Raw genomic sequence first — 19,372 nt, forward strand, 5'->3', positions numbered from 1 at the left:
AGCCAAAATACATATGCAAAACTCACCAAAGCTTGCCACAAGCCTCAAAACTAAAACCAAAACACGTAAAAATAAACCATAACTCCCATCCAAATGCACAGTTCATAAAATCAAAATCGAAGAAAACAAAATACAAACACAAAATTCACCTAAAGCCACACGCACAAGCTAAACCTACTAATAATACAAAATGAAAACACTGCGGGCGCGAAAGGAAAAGCCTTCTTAAGGACATATAGGAAGATAACCTTCAAGGAGAAAGTACCATAAACATACAAATCAGAAAACAAAACCCACCCAAAAGACCAAGACGCACAGAGCAAAATTTTCTAAAATCAGATCCACACACACACACGCACAATACGCAAAACACGCCGTAACAAAAGGCTGTCTTTCAGATAAGGGAAAAATATAAAAAAAACAGAAAACAAACAAAAACAAAACAAACCTTCTAAATAGAAAAAGCCCCAAACACCCCCTGCCCCAACCCGGGGTGAAATGTCAATTCCGAGAGGGCTTTTGATCTCCAGGCGCGGACAGGCCGCTCCTCCCCGGCTCTGCCTCCCAGCCCCTGCGAGGCGGGAGGGCGGGAAGCCTGGACTGTGGCCCGGCAGCGGAGGGAAAGCGGATGGGCAGAAATCAAATCCCCGGGGCAGGGACTGGGACCCGCGGGCTGCAAGAAGGAGGCAGCGAAAGGGGACTGCTCAGACCACTTGGTGGGGGGGCGGCCCGGGAATCCACAGACACGTTTCCGATTGTGGAGAAATTGGCTCAGTGGATACGCGGTGTCCGGTTCCCGCCGGGCCCCCCTCCCCCTTCTCTCGAGCTCTGGTCTCTTCCCCCTAGGTTGCGGCCAAGCCTCGTGACCACCCCCTCCAAAAAACAAACAACACTGTCGCGGATTCACTCTCCGAAACTGCTATTGTCCGGCGGACCAAGAGTCCTCCTGCAGAGTGCTCCCCCGCCCTGGAGAGCCTTGTCTCTGCGATCACTCCTCAGCCGGGCCCCACGGCTTTCCAGCGGCCCCGCGGAGCAGCTGGACTCGGGACTGGGGAGGGGAAGGAAGTCCTAAGCCCGGGCCGTAGAAAGCTGGCTGGACATGCCACACCTCTGCTGGGTCTGTCTTGGGCTGGTTTCCCTTCTGGAATCAAGCCCTGGGCCTCGGGCACTCCGCAACTTCTTGGGGCCCGAGGGCAGAGGGATTCCATTTATGGGCCAGGGTAAGATGTCCCGGGCTCCCACCTCTCTCCAGGACCTTCTGAGGTGGTTCCTCTCTGCCGGGGCACTCCAAAGCGAAGGCCCGGATTTTATCTCCAGCATTTCACAGCTTAACTTCCATGCCCGGGCCACAATGGGACCCGGGGTGGGGAGGGTCTTTGGGGCCAAGAGGCTGAGTGGGACCCGGGGATTTTGGGGACCTGGCTCTGCGCAGGAGTCTGGGCCGGGCTGTAGTATTGGAGCTGCAAATTCGGAAGGGGGTGGGGTGGCTAGGAGTCCTAGGGGCGGGCGCCGCCCTAGGGGTGAATCTGAGGATATTGGAACGCCCCCTCTGTCCCTGGCAACACTGCTCGCCTCTGCACCACCTTTAAAAGCACCTGCCTGGCAGAATGGTTGATTTCTTTAAAAACAAAACCCAGGCCTGCGCCCGCCTACGCAGCAAGGTTTGCACTTGGAGGGGCCATCGGCCTCTTGCGCAGCTCGTAGGGCCGAGACCCCAAGATGCAGGTCTAGTAGAGAGTGCGGCCGTGGAGCCCCGACTCCGGGCTCGGCTCCTGTCTGCCCCTTCCACTAGGCGCACGGTTGGTGCTCCGCGCACTTTGAAGCCTTCCTTCCCTCCCCCCGCCCCTATAAAAGTCCGGGGTGGCGCGGCGGCAGCTCTGCTGCTTTTCGGGCCTCCGGCATTGCTCTGGTCCGGCCCGGTTCGCCCACCGAACAGGGCCACAAGCGCAGCGCCTACACCCTTTCCCAGTGCGGGGCCGGCGGTGCAGGGAAGCGCGCGCTGGGGGCGCGGCGCGTCTGGGGACATCTTGTGATGTTGGCGAGAACAGGACATGATCTCACATGGCGAGAAGCTCTTTAGTTCCTTAATCATTTCACGGTGCCTTCGGACGCTTTTTTTCCACCTAAAACGTTTAGTTTCAGCTCAGTGATCAGCTACCCCAGCTCGGCGGGGGAGCGGAAGGCTTGAATTATTCCGACCTGTAAGCGGCCCCTGGCACCAAAAAAAAAAAAAAAAAAAAAAGGCACGAAAAAGTGGAAACTTTTTTCCCTGTCCATTCCACCAAGTTCTGAAAAATCAAAATGGATTTAGAGAAAAATTACCCGACTCCTCGGACCAGCAGGACAGGTAGGACCGCGATACCGGCTCCAGGCGTGGTAATAACGGAGCACAGCCAGGCGCTGGGCCTGGGGGAGGAGGGGGCACTCCGCATTTTCGCAGGGATTGACTATATGTCTGCCTGTGTTGCATTTACGTGTCTTTTTCCCAGTGTGTTCACAAGCCTCTGCTTCAGTCCATGTGTCTGCGAATTTGCCCGTGTTTTTCTCTGTTTCTGAATGTTTATGTGGGTGCCTACCTAGGAGTCTGTAAGTTTAAGTCTGTGCGTTTACATAAAGGGACTCAGTATGTGTATGACTGACAATGTGTGTGTCCTGCATGTATTACATGTGTTATAAAATGTCTGAATGGGTGTCCAGGAGTTTGTGTGTGTCTTTATACCCATGTATGTTTAGTGTGTGTTAGAGGTGATGCTTGTGTGTATGTTCTTTTGAGCATCCAAAATGTGTGTCCATGAGTGACATTTTTATAATTCGGATAAGGGTCTGACTGTGCGTCTACTCCTTTAAGGGTTTATGTTCACTCATTATACTCCAAGTGATTTTGGAAGTGAGAAAGCTGTCCACTGTGTGCATGCCAATGCACAAGAAAGTGCCTACCTCTGGGCACAGAGATGGGTCTGGGGTCTGTGGGGGACTGCCAGTCAGGCCCAGGTGCCATTATGTTGGAGACTGAAGCAAGGGTGGAGATGTGTATTTAGGGCGTGTGGCCCCTTGGTGTGTGGCGTGCACTACTTCACTCTGTGGGCACTGTCAAGTCTACCATTTGTACAGAAGCGTCTCCTGTGATATGCATAACCCTGGCAGGTGTGAACAGGCAGCCTACTGGCTAGATGTGACATTTCTAGAGCCCCCCAGCCTGCCTTTGCTTTCCCCCAGACAAGCCTCTAGCACTGAGATGTGTGTGCTCAGGTTTTATCCTGTGGGTGCTGCTCCAGTGGAGGAGAGCACAGGTGGGTGTATGGTGTGCCTAGCCTGGGCATCCCGCTCTGAAGCCTGTGTGCACACAGGTCTTTCTGGCACAGGGCCTGGTGTGTGCCTCCTACAGGCCCAGGCTTTGGGGAGCAGGGCGTATTTATGTCTGAGAGGAGGTGGTAGGTGGCAGGCTGCAGGAGGCCCCTATCTGCCTGGAGTCATTAACCAGGTCTGGGGGCTTCTTTCACTCCCAGGCCACATGGGCTAACCCATATACGAACACACTCTCCTCCAGAGCTCCCCTTTCTCCCAGTGTTCCTCCTTTCCTATTCCATCTATGAGCCCCCACCTTCAACCAGCCAAAATACAGGTCAAAGAGCAGAGGAGGGTGAACTTAGGTTCCAAACCCAGGAAAACTCCCTGGGTAGGTGCGTTTCCGAATTCATGACTGAAAAGAGGTGAGGACAGAGATCCAAGAGGGGGAGGAGGGAAGAAAAGAAGGGAGCCAAAAGATTCCTGGGACCAGGGCTCAAGGAGAAGAATCTGGAAAACCCCTCTGCTTTATCCTTCCTCCCCAGCCAGCTCTCCCTTCCCTGGGAGACTGGTCTCTCAGTAGGAGGGACTCTCCCAGGCGCCTGCGCTCAGAACTAAGGGTTGTGCCTGGGTTGGGAACAGGACCTAGGCTTGTGAGTGTCCGGGTGTGGGGTCTGTGCGGGCCTCTCCTGACGAGCTGTCTACGAAGAATGTAATTCACGGCGGTCGATGGGCCCTTTGATTAGTTCAATCGCCTGAATAATCGTTTAATCAATAAAGCATTTCATTCCTCCCCGCGGCGGGCCTGGGTGGGGCTGAGGGGGAGCCCTAGGCTGGCCAAGGCTGAAAATCTGGAGAGCCACGCCCCCACCTCACCGACCAGTTGGGGCGAGGCGGGGAAAGGGCGTACTGAGCCGGTGGCACTGCACTTCCGCCTGTCGGTACCCTACAGGACCCCCCGGCAGCCGGTAGAGGAGTGGGCTGGACGCCGGCGAGGCTGGCGAGGCTGGCGAGGCTGGAGCTCAAAGGGGCATCCAGGGTACTTTCATGGCCCACTTGACCTCCCTTTCCTTCCTTCAGGACTATTTGTCCATTCCTTCTCCCAGACCTCAGTTTCCCTATCTGTACAATGGAGAAGGGGTATGACCTAGCTCTAAATCCAAGATCCAGCAAGGTCAGCAATGGGCAGGAGCCACTTAAGGATCCTCTCACCTAGTGACCTCCTTGTGGTAAGGAGAAGGGAAAACTGAGGTCCAGAGAGGCAAAGGGGCTTGTCTAAGATCACAAGGTGGGCAGGTGGAGGGAGTAGGGCTGGAAGATGACTTCTCTGGCCCTATACCTTTCATTCCTGCCGAGAGTGGAGATAGACCCCCCCACCCTCACACCAGCCCCCAGTGGAGAAAAACTACTACTGAGCAAGCCGCCTGAGGTGGGAGCTGTGGGGTCCCAAGGCCAGGAAGACCTGGATAGACTCTACACTTTACAACTGGACATTGGCATCCAGGCTCTCAGCTCTGGAATGAGCCCAGGGGTGGACTAATAATAACTGCTTCCCCACGGAACTTCATCTCACCAAGCCTTGGGAAGGCGGCATCTCAGGGATTATTCTCCCCACTAGACACACGGGAGAGTTGAGGCCCCAAGGGAAGGGCCTGCGGACCTGACATCTTTGGAAGAGGTGACAGGTGTTCCCAGCGCCCCTGGCCTGCTGGGTGCTATGGTGACGATAACAAAGGTCCTTTACTTGGTTCTCGGAAAAACCTGGTTAAAGTCCCCTTTCCTTCACCCACTTTCTGGACCAGGCAGGACAGTCCCCTGATCAGGTGAAGGAATCACGCAGGAATCGGCTCTATCGGGACTGTGTAACTGGAGTCAGCTGCTTTCCTTCTCGGATTTTTTGTTTGTTTGTTTGAGGTTTAAAAAGGACCCATGGCTTAGGACAGCAATGTCCGCAGCATCTCTGACCGTTTCTGAACTGAGCAGATCGTCTGAGCCCTGTAGGCCTCGCTTTGCCGCAAGCCAGAGCAGGAAAATGGGCTGAACTGGGGCTTTGGGAGTCCATCTCAGGCCAACAGAGCGCAATAAAGAGTCCCGACCCCCTGACCCGACGGTAACTTTGCGCGCTGAAAGTGGAGAATCTAACAGATAAGAGTGGGGTGGAGAGGGGGGTGTGTTCTGAGAGAAGCCGGGTCTTTGGCTCAAGATGCTCTTGGAATATTTTGCGGCTTTCAATTGGCTTCCTTTTAATCGCAAAACTTTCAAAAGCGATTCGATTTACATAAATTGAATTTCTTCGGAGGTGGTTTTCTTTCACCGTTGCTAGCCCCCGGTGCCTAGCACGGGGCCGGACCCCTAAAGCCGACTCGCAGTGCTGCTTAGAGAACAAAACCACGCGACTGTTGGCGCACTGCTAGGCCAGACCTCTTTCAGCGCTGTGGCTTTGACACCAGCCCTGGAGGCAGCACCAAAGGCGCGGAAGCCTGGCTCCGCCATCAAATCGCTGTGAAATCTCGGGTTAGTCACGTAACCTCTCTGGGCCAGCGTTCGGTGGCCTGTAAGGCTCAGCTAGGTGGCTAGGATATTAGGTCTGGTCGCGTCCCTTGGGGTTAGAAGTTTCCGGAGACCTGCTTGTCCGCGGAGGTGAATAACCCTCACGCAGGGGAGGCGGGGGGTGGGGTGAGCAGGACGCGCTCCCCAAACTCCCTCTGCCGGGCGCATCACGCCGTGCGGGAGAGGGCCGTTCTCTGCGCACAGGTTAGACTGGTCCTGTGGAAGCCACGCGGCGACCACCCAAGCCGCCCCAAGCTAGAGATTTGAGTTCTGGCTCCGGAAACCTACCGACTGTGTGGAACAGGGAATTCGAGATACTATACTGTTGGAGGAATCTTCTCTGATTCCATCCCACCTGACAGTGTCCTGGAGATTCTGTCTGAATTGCACAGGTATTAGAAGAGAAACAGGCGTGTGCCGACATATCCTTGCTGAGTCCTTTGATTTCATTTGGCACTCTCCCTTTTTTCTGGGCCCATCCCCACGGAAGGAGCCCTGTTGGCACACAGAAACGTCCTGCCTTCCCGGTAGGGGCTCTTCTGGAGAGGCGCTTCTGGGAAAGAGTTCCCGGCTCACAGCCTTTACACGCGACTTGCTTTGTGACCTCGAGCAAGTCATAGCCTGCCTCTGGGCCCCAGGCCCTGCATCTGTAAAATGGGGGAAAGCCTGTAGCTCAAAGAATCTAGAATCTGGGGTTGTAGGCCCAAGCTCAACAAACACTGGTGGGGGTGTAACTGGCCGAGTCCCTCAGAGCATCCCCACAGCCCCGCCTCTCCAGCGGGAACTTAAAGCTCGCAAGTCGGGTCTGGAGCTCTGAATTCCAGTCACTTCCCACCCACCTGACTCCAGCAAGCGGGGAGTGAAAGCGGGAACTCAAACCCCTCCAGGTGCCTCCCCGCTGCAGTGATCTTACTGCTCTGAGACGCTGGTGAGCCGGGGGAAGAAGGTCTGGACAGGCCGGGTTCCAGACAAAGGAGAGATAGCACCACTACCCCACCCCCAGCACACCGCAGCCTCCTGGCCCCCAGAGACCTGCCTAAGGCCGTTTTTCGCAGCTGTGCCCTGGAAGGGGTGGGGACGGGTATCAACCCCGGAAACTTTTCTACCCGTCAGGGGCAGCTGGGGCTGGGACAGGGACAGAAGGTGGGTCCGAGGGCCGAGCCAGGCCAGGGATGTGAGAAAGATAAGGAGGGGGAACCGGAAGAACGACTGAGGCAGAAACTAAAGCTACAAGATGACCCGAGAGACCTTCCAGCGTCCACCTGAGCTCTATCCTACAAACCCAGGTCTGGAGTGGGCGACTCAGAGTCCTTGTGTTGATGAATTTATTTTTAATATTAGAGGATCATCGCTTATGAATTCGAAATGGAGGGTCTTTGGGTCACTCCCATTGGGGCAGAGTCGGGTCCTGGCACACCATAGACGTCCACATAACTATGGCCGCCTGGATGGAGAAAGGCTGTCCGGTTCCTCTGATTGTGGTCCCAAGGCCTCACACCCCGGAGAAAATGAGACTCCTGGCTAAAGATCCTTCCCTTCTGGGTTGAAAGAGTTTTGCTAGAAACCCACCCGTTTGTTCTTAAAAAACGACAGTAACTTCCGAGCAGGGCAGAAGGGTTGTGTTCTTACCACAGTTGGAAGCTGAGGCAACATAGCGCCCCGGCACAGCTACGCTTGACCCTTGCAGGTAGAACCCACCCGCCCGCTAGCTCCAGGGACCCTCATTAGCTCTGTACACCATTGGGCCTCGTTCGGTTCTCAAGAGACCTCCCCGGAAGCGGAATTGCCCCTGCCGATGGAAGCCCCCAGCTGCGCGCAACACCAGCCCCCAAGCGTCTGGCCGGTTCGGGTCTGAGGCTGAAAAGAGGGCCTGTGGCGCAGAACCTGAGCAACCTGGTTCGAAGTCTTAGATCGCCCGCTCCCCCAGGTGAACCCTGGTTTTAACTTTAAAGGAGTGTGAGATACTCCTTTTCCCCACGTCTCTGCCTTCGGCTAGAGCAGGACTGGGGGCCCTGCGTGAAAGATGAGAGAAGGGGGTGGGCGAGGAGGCGGAGGCGGCAGCTTAGTAGGCACTTGATTAAATTAGGAAATGGAAGGAAACTTAATCAAAGAGTTAAAATAACCCTTCCCATTTTACAGATGAGGAGACTGAGGTTTAAAACAGGCTGATATGTACACATTCTGAGTCCATTAAGAGTCTGATGGAGTCTAGATTAAAACCGGCTCTCTACTATGCTTCATGTCTTCCTCCGACGTCCGGTTTTTCTTTTTCTAGAGACCATTTTACTCCACCCTTGCTTTGGCTGCCCCCAACCCCTCAGGGCATCCCAGAGTTCCAACGCTGAGGTGAGGAGGCCTGCCTGGAGGGAGCCGCCAAGGAACTCTCTTTCTCCCCCCGGGCGCTCCACTAGGCCTTTGCCCCGCGCGTTTGTCAATGAACGTGGCGCCGCCGCCTGGGCCCCGCCCCCCATTCTCTCCCATTGCCCAGGTATAGGCTAACCAGGCGGAGCCCGCGGGTAGCTCAGCCAATGGGACAGCCTTTCGGGCTGGGGCCGGCTGCCGCTTCTCTGATTGGCTTTACGGAGAGTGATTGGCAGGTTAGCTCCTCGCCCCGCCCCCGCCCGGAGGGAGGCTGAGCCCCGGGCGGCGCTGTCCACACGCAGCGGGTCCTGAAAGCGGCTCCGGGGCGGCGCGGTGGCGCACTGTGCGCGCCAAGCAGGCGGAGGGCTAGCGCCGGCGGCGGCGGCGGCGACGGCGGCGGCAGCAGCGCGGGGAGTCAGAGCGGCCAGCAGTTCCATCTCAGCACCGGCCCCGGCAGTCCCAGCGGCTTTGGTGGCGAGGACCTTCTTCTCTAGTCTCCTGCCCTAGCTCCACGCCTGGGGCAAGCGCGGCGGCCGTCCCGGAAGAGGCAGCTGAAAGACAGTCGAACCAGACTCCCGAGAGAGGGCAGCGGGGTTTGAGGAGTTGGTAGGCTTGAGGCAGATACCAAAGCGAGAGGAGTCCGTCCCTGTTGTCCCCCATTCCTGGTCCCAGCGATGGGGGAGCAGCGGGGGCCGTGGAAACTTTGAAGGCAGCGGGTCCCGGGCTGTAAGGGCTGCCAGTTCCCGGGACTCCGGAGTCTCGCCCTTAGCGTCAGTGGCGGAAGCGTCTCTGAACCCACCGGGGCCCCAGCGCTGCCAAGGAGGAAGTTCTTTGCAACTTCGTCCGAGACGTCGGAAAGCTGGGTGTAGAGAGGCTGAAGGGCCAAGTCCGAAGTCTAGAGACTCAGAGAAGGAGAGCGAAAGGATCCGGCGGAGACCGAGGGATCGAGGAGAGACCTCAGAGACAGCGAGGCCGAGAGACGAATCTGGCATTCCCCGGGCCTTGCTGCTCCCCTGAGTAAAGCCAAGGGCCGCGTGTCCCGCCGGCCTCCTCAAAGACACCCCTATCTGAGCCGGAGGCTTCTAGACGTCTGGGAGGCGGGCCCCTACGTTATGTCCTGGAAGCCGCGGGTGCCTTGGCCACTGCTGCCCCAGGCCGGGCCCGGAGTCGCTGCCTGAGCCAGCCGGGGAGTGAAGCCAGCCGGAGTTGGACGCCGGCTCCCAGCCGGACGCACTAGCGCGATTTCCCGCCTCCCTGCGCCGCTCTCGGCGATCCCTGGCAGGGCGGCTCTGAGGACGGCCCCGAAGCTCCAGCAGTGTTTCCTGAACCTAGCTTGCACGGTGCCCGGCCTGGCGGCGCGGTTCCCTGGCCGCCCTGGGCAGCCCCTTGGCGCTGGGAGACGGCGGCGTGGGCCGGCTTGCAGTCTGGAGCGCCCCGATGGAAATACACTGTAAGCACGACCCGTTTGCATCCATGCATAGTAAGTAGGCGGTGAGCTCGTTTCTCTCACTCTCCTGGCAGGGACCGGGTTGGGGGTGCCGGAGCGCGGGGTAGGTACTAAGGCCGGAAAGACTCATGACCTCTGTGGCCAAGCAGACAACTTTGAAAAGTGCAAGACCCTCAGGCAGGGACATGGAACAATGCTCCTGGCCGCCAGGGCCGGAGGACCTGGCACCAGGAATCCCGTCTCCGGCAACGCGTAGAGTAGGCAGCAAGCTGCAGCCATTCAGGGGCTCCGGCGGGGACATCCCAGAGAGCCCAGGGAGTCCCGACTTGGACCCCGAGGGAGCCCCGGGCTGGGGCAGTTGGAGGGCATGAAGTTGTAGGGAGAGGTCAGTCTGAGTATCAGACAGCGCCCCACACTCAACCCCGATCGCGTCCTTTTCAGTCGCGGGGTTGACCAAGATGCAGCTTAGAGGGAAAATGGGGCCCGGACCAGGGTCTATGTGCTTGTATGTGTGGAAGAAGAGATTGACAGCCAAGTGAGGACACAGGGCCCAGGGCTCCAAAGGCGTCCTGGAGTTGAGGAGGTGGCTTTGAAAAATCAACGAAGTAAGAGTCCCTGAGCTAAGCGTCTGCTTAGGAGCCGGCCAGTCCATACCGAGACCTTTACAGACCCCACTGGATCCTCTGCAGAACGCGCTCCTCGTGACGGCTTTTCCCCTAAAAAAAGAAAGAAAGAGGTAGAGAAAAAAAGAAGCAGCAGCCAATTAGTCACCATGCAGGCGTTCCACCTTCTGAAAGACGCCTCGAGTGTAGGAGATGGGAAGGGTCATTCCCAGAGCGGGCTAGACTAGCCTGGCTACTTGACCCGCGAGGGTCCTGCCAGTTAACCCATTAGCACAGTCTCCTATGAGATGAGCGCTCCTCTCACGGCGAGTTAACGCCGGATTAGATTCGGAGAATTCCAGCAAATTCCAAGTGGAACGAATCGCGTTTCCCTTCTGAGTGTTGCAGAGACTGGCCGGAGCAAGGCGCCAGTCTTTGGCAGCACCCAACCCGGATTAGGTCCCCGCGGGGTGCAGGTCAGGGAGTTGTTCCTGGGCTGGAGGCTCTCTTCCCCTCAGACAACCCGGATCCAGCTTCCCCAGCCCCGGGTGCACTATTTAATAAAGACAGCAGAGACCCGGCTGGAGAGAAGGCGAGCTTCCCGGGGTGAGTATGTCCGTGTGCGCCCGGAGGGCTGAACGGCCTAGCAGTCAGCGGAATGTTAGTCTAGGCTGCCGGGGCTGGCTGCAGGCTGGTCAGTTTCCCTTTGTGTCAATTTCCCGAGTCCGAGGTAATCCACCAAAGTGGCGGGGGAGATTTTGGCAGAAAAACCGCTTACTCCGGTCCCAGCCCAAAGGTTCCTTACCATTTAGGGGCCTGTGGCCAAAACGGTTTCCAGTCCTTGGTGACCCCAGCGTCCTCGGCAACCTTATCCCTTCTCTGCAGACTTGAGCTCCGCTGGGGAGGGGGGAAATTCTGATCTCGCAGACTGAGCCCCAAAACAATGGAGTTGGGGGCAACACTCTGAGGGGTGTGCAAGCTCTTGGCTCAGCCAAGGAGCCATTGGGGAGCAATCTGGGGAGGGCTGGCCCCTGCGTTTCTCTCCTCGCCGGCGAGAATCCACCGGCCCTCACTGCCTGCTTCTGTGTAGAGCCTGGCAGCCCAGAGGTCGTTCCCCGGCCTTTGAGAAGATAGCCTCTGTCCGGTGGTCTCTCCGCTGTGCATCAGAGTGGAGAAGGCAGCTCTTTCCGGGTCGGTGCCAGTTAGTCAACCGCTAATGCCTGTGTCTCTGTCCCTCCTTGTCCCGGACATCATCTGTCCTCTTCCCCGGGAAGTGCTCCCTTCTCTCATTTTCTATCTCCCAGGCAGCACAGTGGAGGCTGGGCCCCAGCCAACTTAGCTGGTGCAGCCCCCTGGCTCCTCTGAAAGTGCCCTTAGTTCTGAGCCCAGCTCTGTCTGCTTACACAATGTAGGCCTGCTCTTGGGTCCTAACTTGGGACCATCTCAATCCCTGAGCAGTAGATTCTGGGAGATCTCTGGTATCGTAGGGGCTCAGACCAAGTCCCAATCCTCATCTTCCTTCTCTGGCTCTGGTCAGTTTTCCTCCCTCATATTCCCCCCCACCCCTTTCTGTGGGGAAATGGTTTGTGGGGGAGGAGCAGACACTGCCAGGAAATGGGCTTCTGTGTTCCCCTGCCCCACCCCTTATTCCAGGCTCTTTTTCTCATTAGCACACTGGTCTTCTGTCCCCCTCCCCAGATGCTTCCCTTCCCTAGGTGTTATTACCAGTTACAAAGCACTTTTGTAATGAGTTTTCTACCTGAGCATTCCCTAATCCTTGAGCTACACCATTTTACAGAGTATGGCATTGAGGTCAGAAAGACAAAAGGACTGACAAAGTTCATGAGGGCAAAGCTGAAGCTTTCTGATGGAGGCATTAAAAAACAAGGCTTTAAGAGGATTCTTGCAAGGGGATGGGGAGGGACTCAGATTCCAGAGAAAGGGCAATGGACTGTCTGGGTGGGCACACATATGCAAGACTCTCTCTCTGTCTGGTTCAACCATATCTGTTCATGGCCCAACTGTCCGTGTGTGTTAGCACCTGTCTGTCCACTAGAGAGTCCGTTAAAGGAGATTTCATCTCTGCCCTTTTTCTGAGTTCCTGTTTGCATGCCTGTGTGCCCCTTTATTCTTCCTCCCTGGTGCATCTAGAAAGAATTTCAATGACCCTTCAGGTCCTGGAGTTCAATCAGCAGCTGAGTCAGCAGAGACCCTCCCCAGAGGCCCTATGCCCAGCCGTGGGCTTTGGGGGTGTGGACAGAGGCTCTGGGTGGGCAGCATGTCCTTATCGGGGCCTGCGGAGCATCTGTAGAAGCCGATCCCTTCCAGAAAGGCCCCAGGGGCATCTGCAGCTCAGCCCTTCTCTCCCCACCTCCCTGCGAACCCTGCTCCGTCTGCCCTGTGGGGGCGGGGCTGTGTTTTCCTTGTGTCTGTGTGTCTGTTTCCTGGTCTTTGCTTTGATTTGTTTTCCTCTGTTTCTGTGTCAGTCTGTCTGTAAATTTTATTTATCTCTGAAAAGTGTGGCTGAGTCTTTGCACCTCCCTATGCCCCTTCCCCATGGGATGAGCCTTTACCCAGCTGGAACCTACAGTGAGTAGAGGCTGGGATGTGGATTTTCCAAGGAGATGCCAGGCTGAAGCTGGGGCCCCAGAAAACAAAGGTCCCCCTTCACAGAAGCCCCCTACCCTCCAGATGCGTCCTTACTAGGCTTCCTCCATTTTCTCTTCTGTCTTTCACTGTGCACCATACCAAGCTTTCTTTTCTCTGCCTGGCCAACTTCTCCCTTCCTTTTTCTCCTAGTCTGCCTTCGTTACCTGTGGCTTTCCTTCCAGGATCTCTCTCCCCTGGCCATCCTGCTTATTTTGTGGTCATGCTTTGCACCCTTCACACATCTCTCAGAGTCCCCTTTAATCTCTTTCCTCTTTTCTTTCCCCTACTGCCTTCCTTCTCTCGGACTTTGAATTTCACTTCTTTCTAATCCCAGGGTTAAGTGGGAGACATTGCCTTCTCCTCCTTATCCTCAGAAGAGCTCTATTGGGTAGGACTATGACTGAGCTTCCGACTCCTAGTGACCCTATGGGATAGAGTAGAACTGCCCCATAGGGTTTCCAAGGAGCTGCTGTGGATTCGAATCTGCCCACCTTTTGGTTAGCAGCCGAACGCTTAACCACGGTGCTACCAGGGCCCCATGACTGAGAGAAAGAGGGCTTTCCAGGAAAAGTCGAGGGCTCCCAGCTCATCCTGGATCTGATGTCAGCTGTGGACATGTGAATCAGACTCTGGGAAGGCACTGATGGCCCAGACTTTGTGGGCAAAGGTGGTTTAGGGGTCTGCTATCACCTAGAGTGACCAGGCTCTCAGGCTCTTGGGGAGGGGGAGTGGGGGAACACTTAGGGTTTTTTCCATGGTACAAAACGGTCCCCAAAACTTAAAAATGTCCTACGGGACTGCTCTTGGAATTTAAGTCCTCTGAAGGTTGCTGCTGCGTTTGGGCAAAAAGTGTCACTTGCCGGTGGTGTAAAGAGCAGGCTATTGCAGATGGGCCACAATGCTTAGACTCCCAGGTCACCTTAATGCTGGGTGCTTTTAGCTTCCTTTTCCTGCCCTTTGTCTTCCCAGGTGAATGCTTATCAATTTTGAATTTACTTTCTTTTACTCAAATCTACCCTGTTCTTGAAAGATCTTGGTAACCCTTTTTTTTGTTAGGCATTCCCAGCCCCAGAACAAAGCTGTCTTAAGATCCTTGACCAGAGTGGCTGTAGTATTTCTGTTTCAGGTGAACTATGCAGTTGCATTCCTACCTGCAAAATTCAATTCGGGATGATTTTCCTTTTTTTTTTTAATGTCTGGAGGGTTTTAGAACAAGCAAAACTGATTAAAATTCAGCCTAGAATTGGAACTAAGTACTGCGGTGATTTGTAAAATTGTGTTTTTCCTTGAAATAAGCCTGAGATTGGAATTTGGGGAAATATTCAAACTGACTCTCATTGGAAACTTCAACGAATTACTTTTCCAGGTATTAGGAAATAAGTTATGTAATGGGTGCTTTTGCACCCTCTGTTTCAGATGTTTCTCATGAATCTGGATAGTAGTTGAGAACTGAGGAGAAATAGCCAAGACGAGGTGGCGGTTTTGTTTTAGACCTGGAGTGAGTGTGTATGTATGTGCGACTTCTGAGATGCTTTGACTTTCCTTGTATGGTCCAGTCCCAGCCAAGTCCCAGTTTAGGAAGAGGTTTCCCACTACCTTGGCTTTTGAGCTGCCAGCAGCATCGGCAAATGCTTGGACTTGGCTTTTGGCTCCAGTTCTCAGCAATGTCAGCTAGTGGCTGATTAACGGCTACAAGGTCAATGATGTTGCTGCTCTGGATTGTTCTGTTGACTGGTTTGACTCTTCACTTCCTTGGGCCCCCCGTTTTCCTCCAGATGAACCTTGATATAAAGGAAGGGAGCATATTGAGTAAAGAAGACACTTTTCAGAACTCCTTTTACTTAAAATCCACCCCACAGCCCTTGTAAAATCTGTGGTTCAGGGACCTTCCCTGCTTCTTTATTTCCCCTTAAACCAACTTAAAGCTGCTTATCAATTGCAAAACACCACAAAATTCCAGGGAAACCTCTTCGTAACAAATCCCGATGCAGTGAAGTGGAATGTGTGGTGTGTGGAAGATCCTCCGACCCATTTCTTTTGTGTGCTGTGAGAGGGTACAGTGGTCAAGTTTGCACAACAGCCTCACCTTCTTGAAGGATGGGTTTTAAACAAAGCGGTAGTTAAGGTTTTGTCTCAGTACTCCAGAGATGCTAAATTAAAATAATTTTTTTCAAGTCCTTAGCCCCTAAGTCAGATTGCTGATTTACATTTTTTTCCTCCCTGAAATCTAGGTATATTGGACTAGTGCTTCTCACTTTTAAAGACATCTGTTAAAAGAGTTTCATTTTTTTTTCTCTTTAAATTTGATGTATTTAAAAATGTATCCCCTCCCTAGGATCTTAGTTAGACCTCAGCATCATGTCATAAGCTGTGCCCCTTTAGTTATAGGCTGGGGTCTTCATACAGTCCGTTGTTAAAACACCATAAGTTACAAGGAAAATGCTGATAACTAAAGGAACCATAGTACGGGGACGCTTGCTACCAATAGCTCAGTTGACTGGCTAAAGAGGGACAAAGGCTAAGATTAATTTTGAAAAGCAATCTGGGGTGCTGGTGTGGCCTGCTCATTCTGACTCCAGGCTCAAGACATGCAGCCTGCTTGCCATTTCTGCTCAGGGGGCTCCGGGCACACACAGCGGCACTGTCTACTTGTGACTGGTTCTAACCACCTTTTCCCTTGCCTTTTGTTTCTGATCTGTTTCAGGACATGGAGGAGTGAATCAGCTTGGGGGGGTTTTTGTGAATGGACGGCCACTCCCGGATGTAGTCCGCCAAAGGATAGTGGAACTTGCTCACCAAGGAGTCAGGCCCTGTGACATCTCCAGGCAGCTTCGGGTCAGCCATGGTTGTGTCAGCAAAATTCTTGGCAGGTAAAGGCAGGAGCCCCATGCTTCTCTTTATTTTTCGAATAAAGACCTCAAACATGACCCAGCAGCTGTCCAATGTGCCAGTGTCATAGTGAGACTCATGGTGGCACTTCATTGCACAAGCACAGCACTTTAGAGTTTGCAGAGTCCTTCCGAGGCCGTTCAACTCAAAGTACCCCTGTAAAGAGCCTGTCTCAAGTGATGTATGGAATGGGGTGACTCAGTCAGGAAGGACAATGTGTTTTTTAAAAAGATGGTGAATTATTCTAAAGAACCCAAGAGTAAGAGGTGCTTGGGAATTTCCCCTATCCATCTTAGGTGAGCCTAGGATTTGAGCAGGGTGAGTGGAAAACTCAGCCAGAGTGTCATGTTTCATTTTAATGTTTTCGAAAGCACGTTTCATTTTTATCAGTCAGTCATCCTTTTCAGTTTTGGGTTATCGTGCAACCATACTGGGCTGCAGTATTTTGCTCCTGTCTGTTTTGTTTCCCCTATAGTGACAGCCTTCCTAAGTATATATTAAATTAGAGGAGGAAAAATAAATAAATAAAACAACCACCAACTCTCAAATTTGACATTTGGAAGTTGCCATTTGAGCTGGCGATTTGCTGCAAGCAAAATACTCACAATGACGATCCTCCCAGAGGGCTGTCCAGCCTTTTAGCACGCCTGTGTGTGCTCTCCATTGCGCCTCACTCAGCACGAGCCAGGCGAAGCGTGTTTTGAGATGAAGAAACAAACTGAGAGAGGCAAAGTGACTGACCCAGGTTCATTGGGCCAGTCAGTACTCAGGTTGGGCTGGAGCCTAAAGCACTTTGACCCCCCGACTATCCTTGCCTTGCCAAACCCCAAAAGCAAAGCCACAGGTTTGTTTTCAGCCATACGATGGTGTTATAGGTCTCCCTGGCAGCCAGGTAGCATGGTGGTTAAGAGCTATGGCTGCTAACCAAAAGGTTGGCTGTTTAAATCCACCAGGTGCTCCTTGGAAACACTATGGGGGTAGTTCTACTCTGTCCTGTAGGGTCGCTATGAGTCAGAGTTGACTCGATGGCAGTGGGTTTTGGTTTTGGCAGCCAGGAGCAACCCTAGGTTTAGCGATCATACATGCTCTCAGCATCTCTCTCCCTGGGTCAGAAAACAACCTTTGTCCTGTAGCTTGTATTATGGTTTCATAGCAGATGCTTGAATAGAAAATAAATATTTTGAAGTACGTCATTGCCATTGTGACTTTCTGCTTGCTCTTTCCCTTCTATCTGCTGGAATTTAAGAAATTCTCTCAGGTGGAGGGAGCAACAGCTTCTGATAATCTTGGGGAGACTTACTGAGGCCAAGGGAGGACGTTTCAGGGCCAGGGGTCTGGCAGCATGTGTTTGTTCCTCATTCTCCTGCCTCAGAGGCTATGGGTCCACTCCTGTTTAGCCCTCAGCAAACAAATGAGCCTCAGCACGGTGTTTTGGTTAGAACAGAGAAAGTAGACTCAAAAGAGAAGTAGATAAAGAGAAAAGGGAAAAAGAAGACAAAGATAGAGAAAAGAGGGTGGGAAAAAAGACAAAGAAGTAGAAAGAGAGAGATGGGGGTGTAAGAGAAGGAAAGAGATTAGAGACGAGGGAAAGAGAGAAAGAGAAAAATATCTTAGATGGTTTCAGCATCCGACTTCTAGAGTCAAATGGGTCTTTGATATCTTCTTGTGAAGCCTCTTCATTGTACTGAGGGAGAGAGAAAAAAGGCCCTTCCTTTGTTTTTGCTGAGACATCTTTGCTGAGCTGACATTTTGCTTGCTATTTGAGATCTTCCCAGGGCAGGATGCTGAGCCCTTCTCAGAGGGGCCGTCCAGATGCTGGGTCCTCATGTTCTGGTGCCCTGGAGCCCTCCAAAGCTCCCAAGGAGACTGAAGGGGATAGGGACCCTCCCAAGCCCAACCCGCAGCCTCCCTGGGCTCCCAGGCCCAGAATAGATTTGTCACTAGGTAGAGTGGCACTTGGAAGTTATGCGCCGCTCTGGTGCCTGGCCGTTTAAGTTGTCAACAATAAATTGGAATTTCATAGCTCATTATTTTCATAACTAAGAACCACAGTGGACAAAATGTCATTCTAATTAGAACTGCCTTTTAAGAAACAAGTTCAGCCCTAAAACGGTGTGACTGGGAATTTCTGAACTGGGGTTTTTCGATCCACCGATTTTTTTTTTTTTTGGTCTCTGAAGAATTTGATGGGTGCACATGAGGTGACAGATTGTAGAGAGCCTGTGGTGTGTGGTGGCTGTGGTTTTCAGAGGCTGCATGGCAAGGCAAGCAGAGTCCCTGGGGCAGGCAGGGACCCCCGCCATCTCAGGAAGATGGGCGACCTGCCAGGAGTATGGGCATTCAGGCTACAGAGCTGAAGGCTGCAAGGGGGTCCGAGAGGCATGGCTCTGTGGCCTGTGACGCCGAGGAAAATCCACCCGGAAAAGGCTGGCTGTTGTCTTTTTTCACTGAAGCCTGGCTGGGAGGTTCAGGCCTTTTGGAATTGGGTGGTTTGTTACATAGTATTAATAAACATTCAGGGGATTTGAATCCTCAACAGGAGCTCTTTATTTTGTGTCTTGCAAAGCTTTTCTTAACCAGTCTGTGTTTCTGCCTTTACGACAGCCCTGCAAGGTCGGCAGGGCAAAGATCCTCCCCCTATCATACCAGTGGGGTAACTGAGGCCCCGAGAGGCTGAGCTAGTCCAGTTTGCATAGAGGTTAGTGTCAGAGCCACTGACCAGCATCCACACCTCTTGACTCCCAGAGTAATGCACTTTGCACTGAACTGCACTGTGTATCGAGGGCTGTTGTTTGTCCTTTGCCTGAGAGCCAAAGGGCTGCGTGGCTGTGTTGCTGAGATGAAAGGGTGGTTATTAAGTCTGCATCTTCTCTTGACACAGATGCAAGTTGGAGTTTTGGGAGTGTCAGGGTTGCCTTGTAAGTGCCTGGCCTATGTGTCAGTCAAAAGAAAGAGAGAGACCCCTCATGTCAAGACCACAGCCACCCAGATTGGCACTGCACAGGTGGGATGGGCGGAGTGTCCTAAGCACTGCTGCCCACCAGCCATATAGGTGGGGAGGCTTCATCCTGCTGCCCTCTCAGCTGCTGCGTGAATATTGCAGTCCCATTCAACTAAGGATTTTGAGTACCGAGCACGGGTCATCTGTTTGGCTGTGCCTGCCTCAACAGACACTCAATGACTATTGACTGAGTAAATGAATGAATGAAAAGGTGCATGTGAGAATGCCTGCTGAACAGTAAAGCCCTCTACAATTGTAAAGCATCATTATTATTACTATTTTAATTTTTGCAACCAAAGCAGCAGTTTGTGTTAGCAGAAAGAGCCACGATTAAAAGCTGGGCTGCCTCTAGCTTCCAGAAGCGTGTTGAGCAAGCCCCTTAGTCTTCTAAGTCATTGGTTTTCACTTGTATAAAGCCCTGCTGGTCCCACAGGATTGGTGTGAGGATCAAGATAGTTCGAGAAAGAGCTCTGTAAACTTTAGACTTCTTGTTGTTGTGTGCTGTCAAGTTGATTCTGACTCATAGTGGCCCTGTAGGACAGGGTAGAACTGCCCCATAGGGCTCCCAAGGCTATAAATATTCACCGG

General features: G+C 53.3%; 1 protein-coding gene across 4 annotated transcripts in view; it reads left to right on the forward strand.

Annotated features, from left to right (window-relative positions):
• Nucleotides 1–1,971: 1,971 nt before the first annotated feature.
• Nucleotides 1,972–19,372, forward strand: part of PAX5 (paired box 5) — a 200,154-nt gene continuing 182,753 nt past the window's right edge. The window contains exons 1-2 of one of the 4 annotated variants that reach the window (XM_064291723.1): nucleotides 1,972–2,347; nucleotides 15,599–15,764. In XM_064291723.1, the coding sequence (XP_064147793.1) occupies nucleotides 2,302–2,347; nucleotides 15,599–15,764 (212 nt within the window). In that variant the 5' untranslated portion in view covers nucleotides 1,972–2,301. The remainder of the gene's footprint in view (nucleotides 2,348–15,598; nucleotides 15,765–19,372) is intronic. The other 3 variants (XM_023545128.2, XM_064291725.1, XM_010587822.3) reach the window with 3 other exon arrangements.

The sequence above is a fragment of the Loxodonta africana genome, chromosome 9 (genome assembly GCF_030014295.1).
Source record: "Loxodonta africana isolate mLoxAfr1 chromosome 9, mLoxAfr1.hap2, whole genome shotgun sequence".
NCBI classification, from domain to species: Eukaryota; Metazoa; Chordata; class Mammalia; order Proboscidea; family Elephantidae; genus Loxodonta; species Loxodonta africana.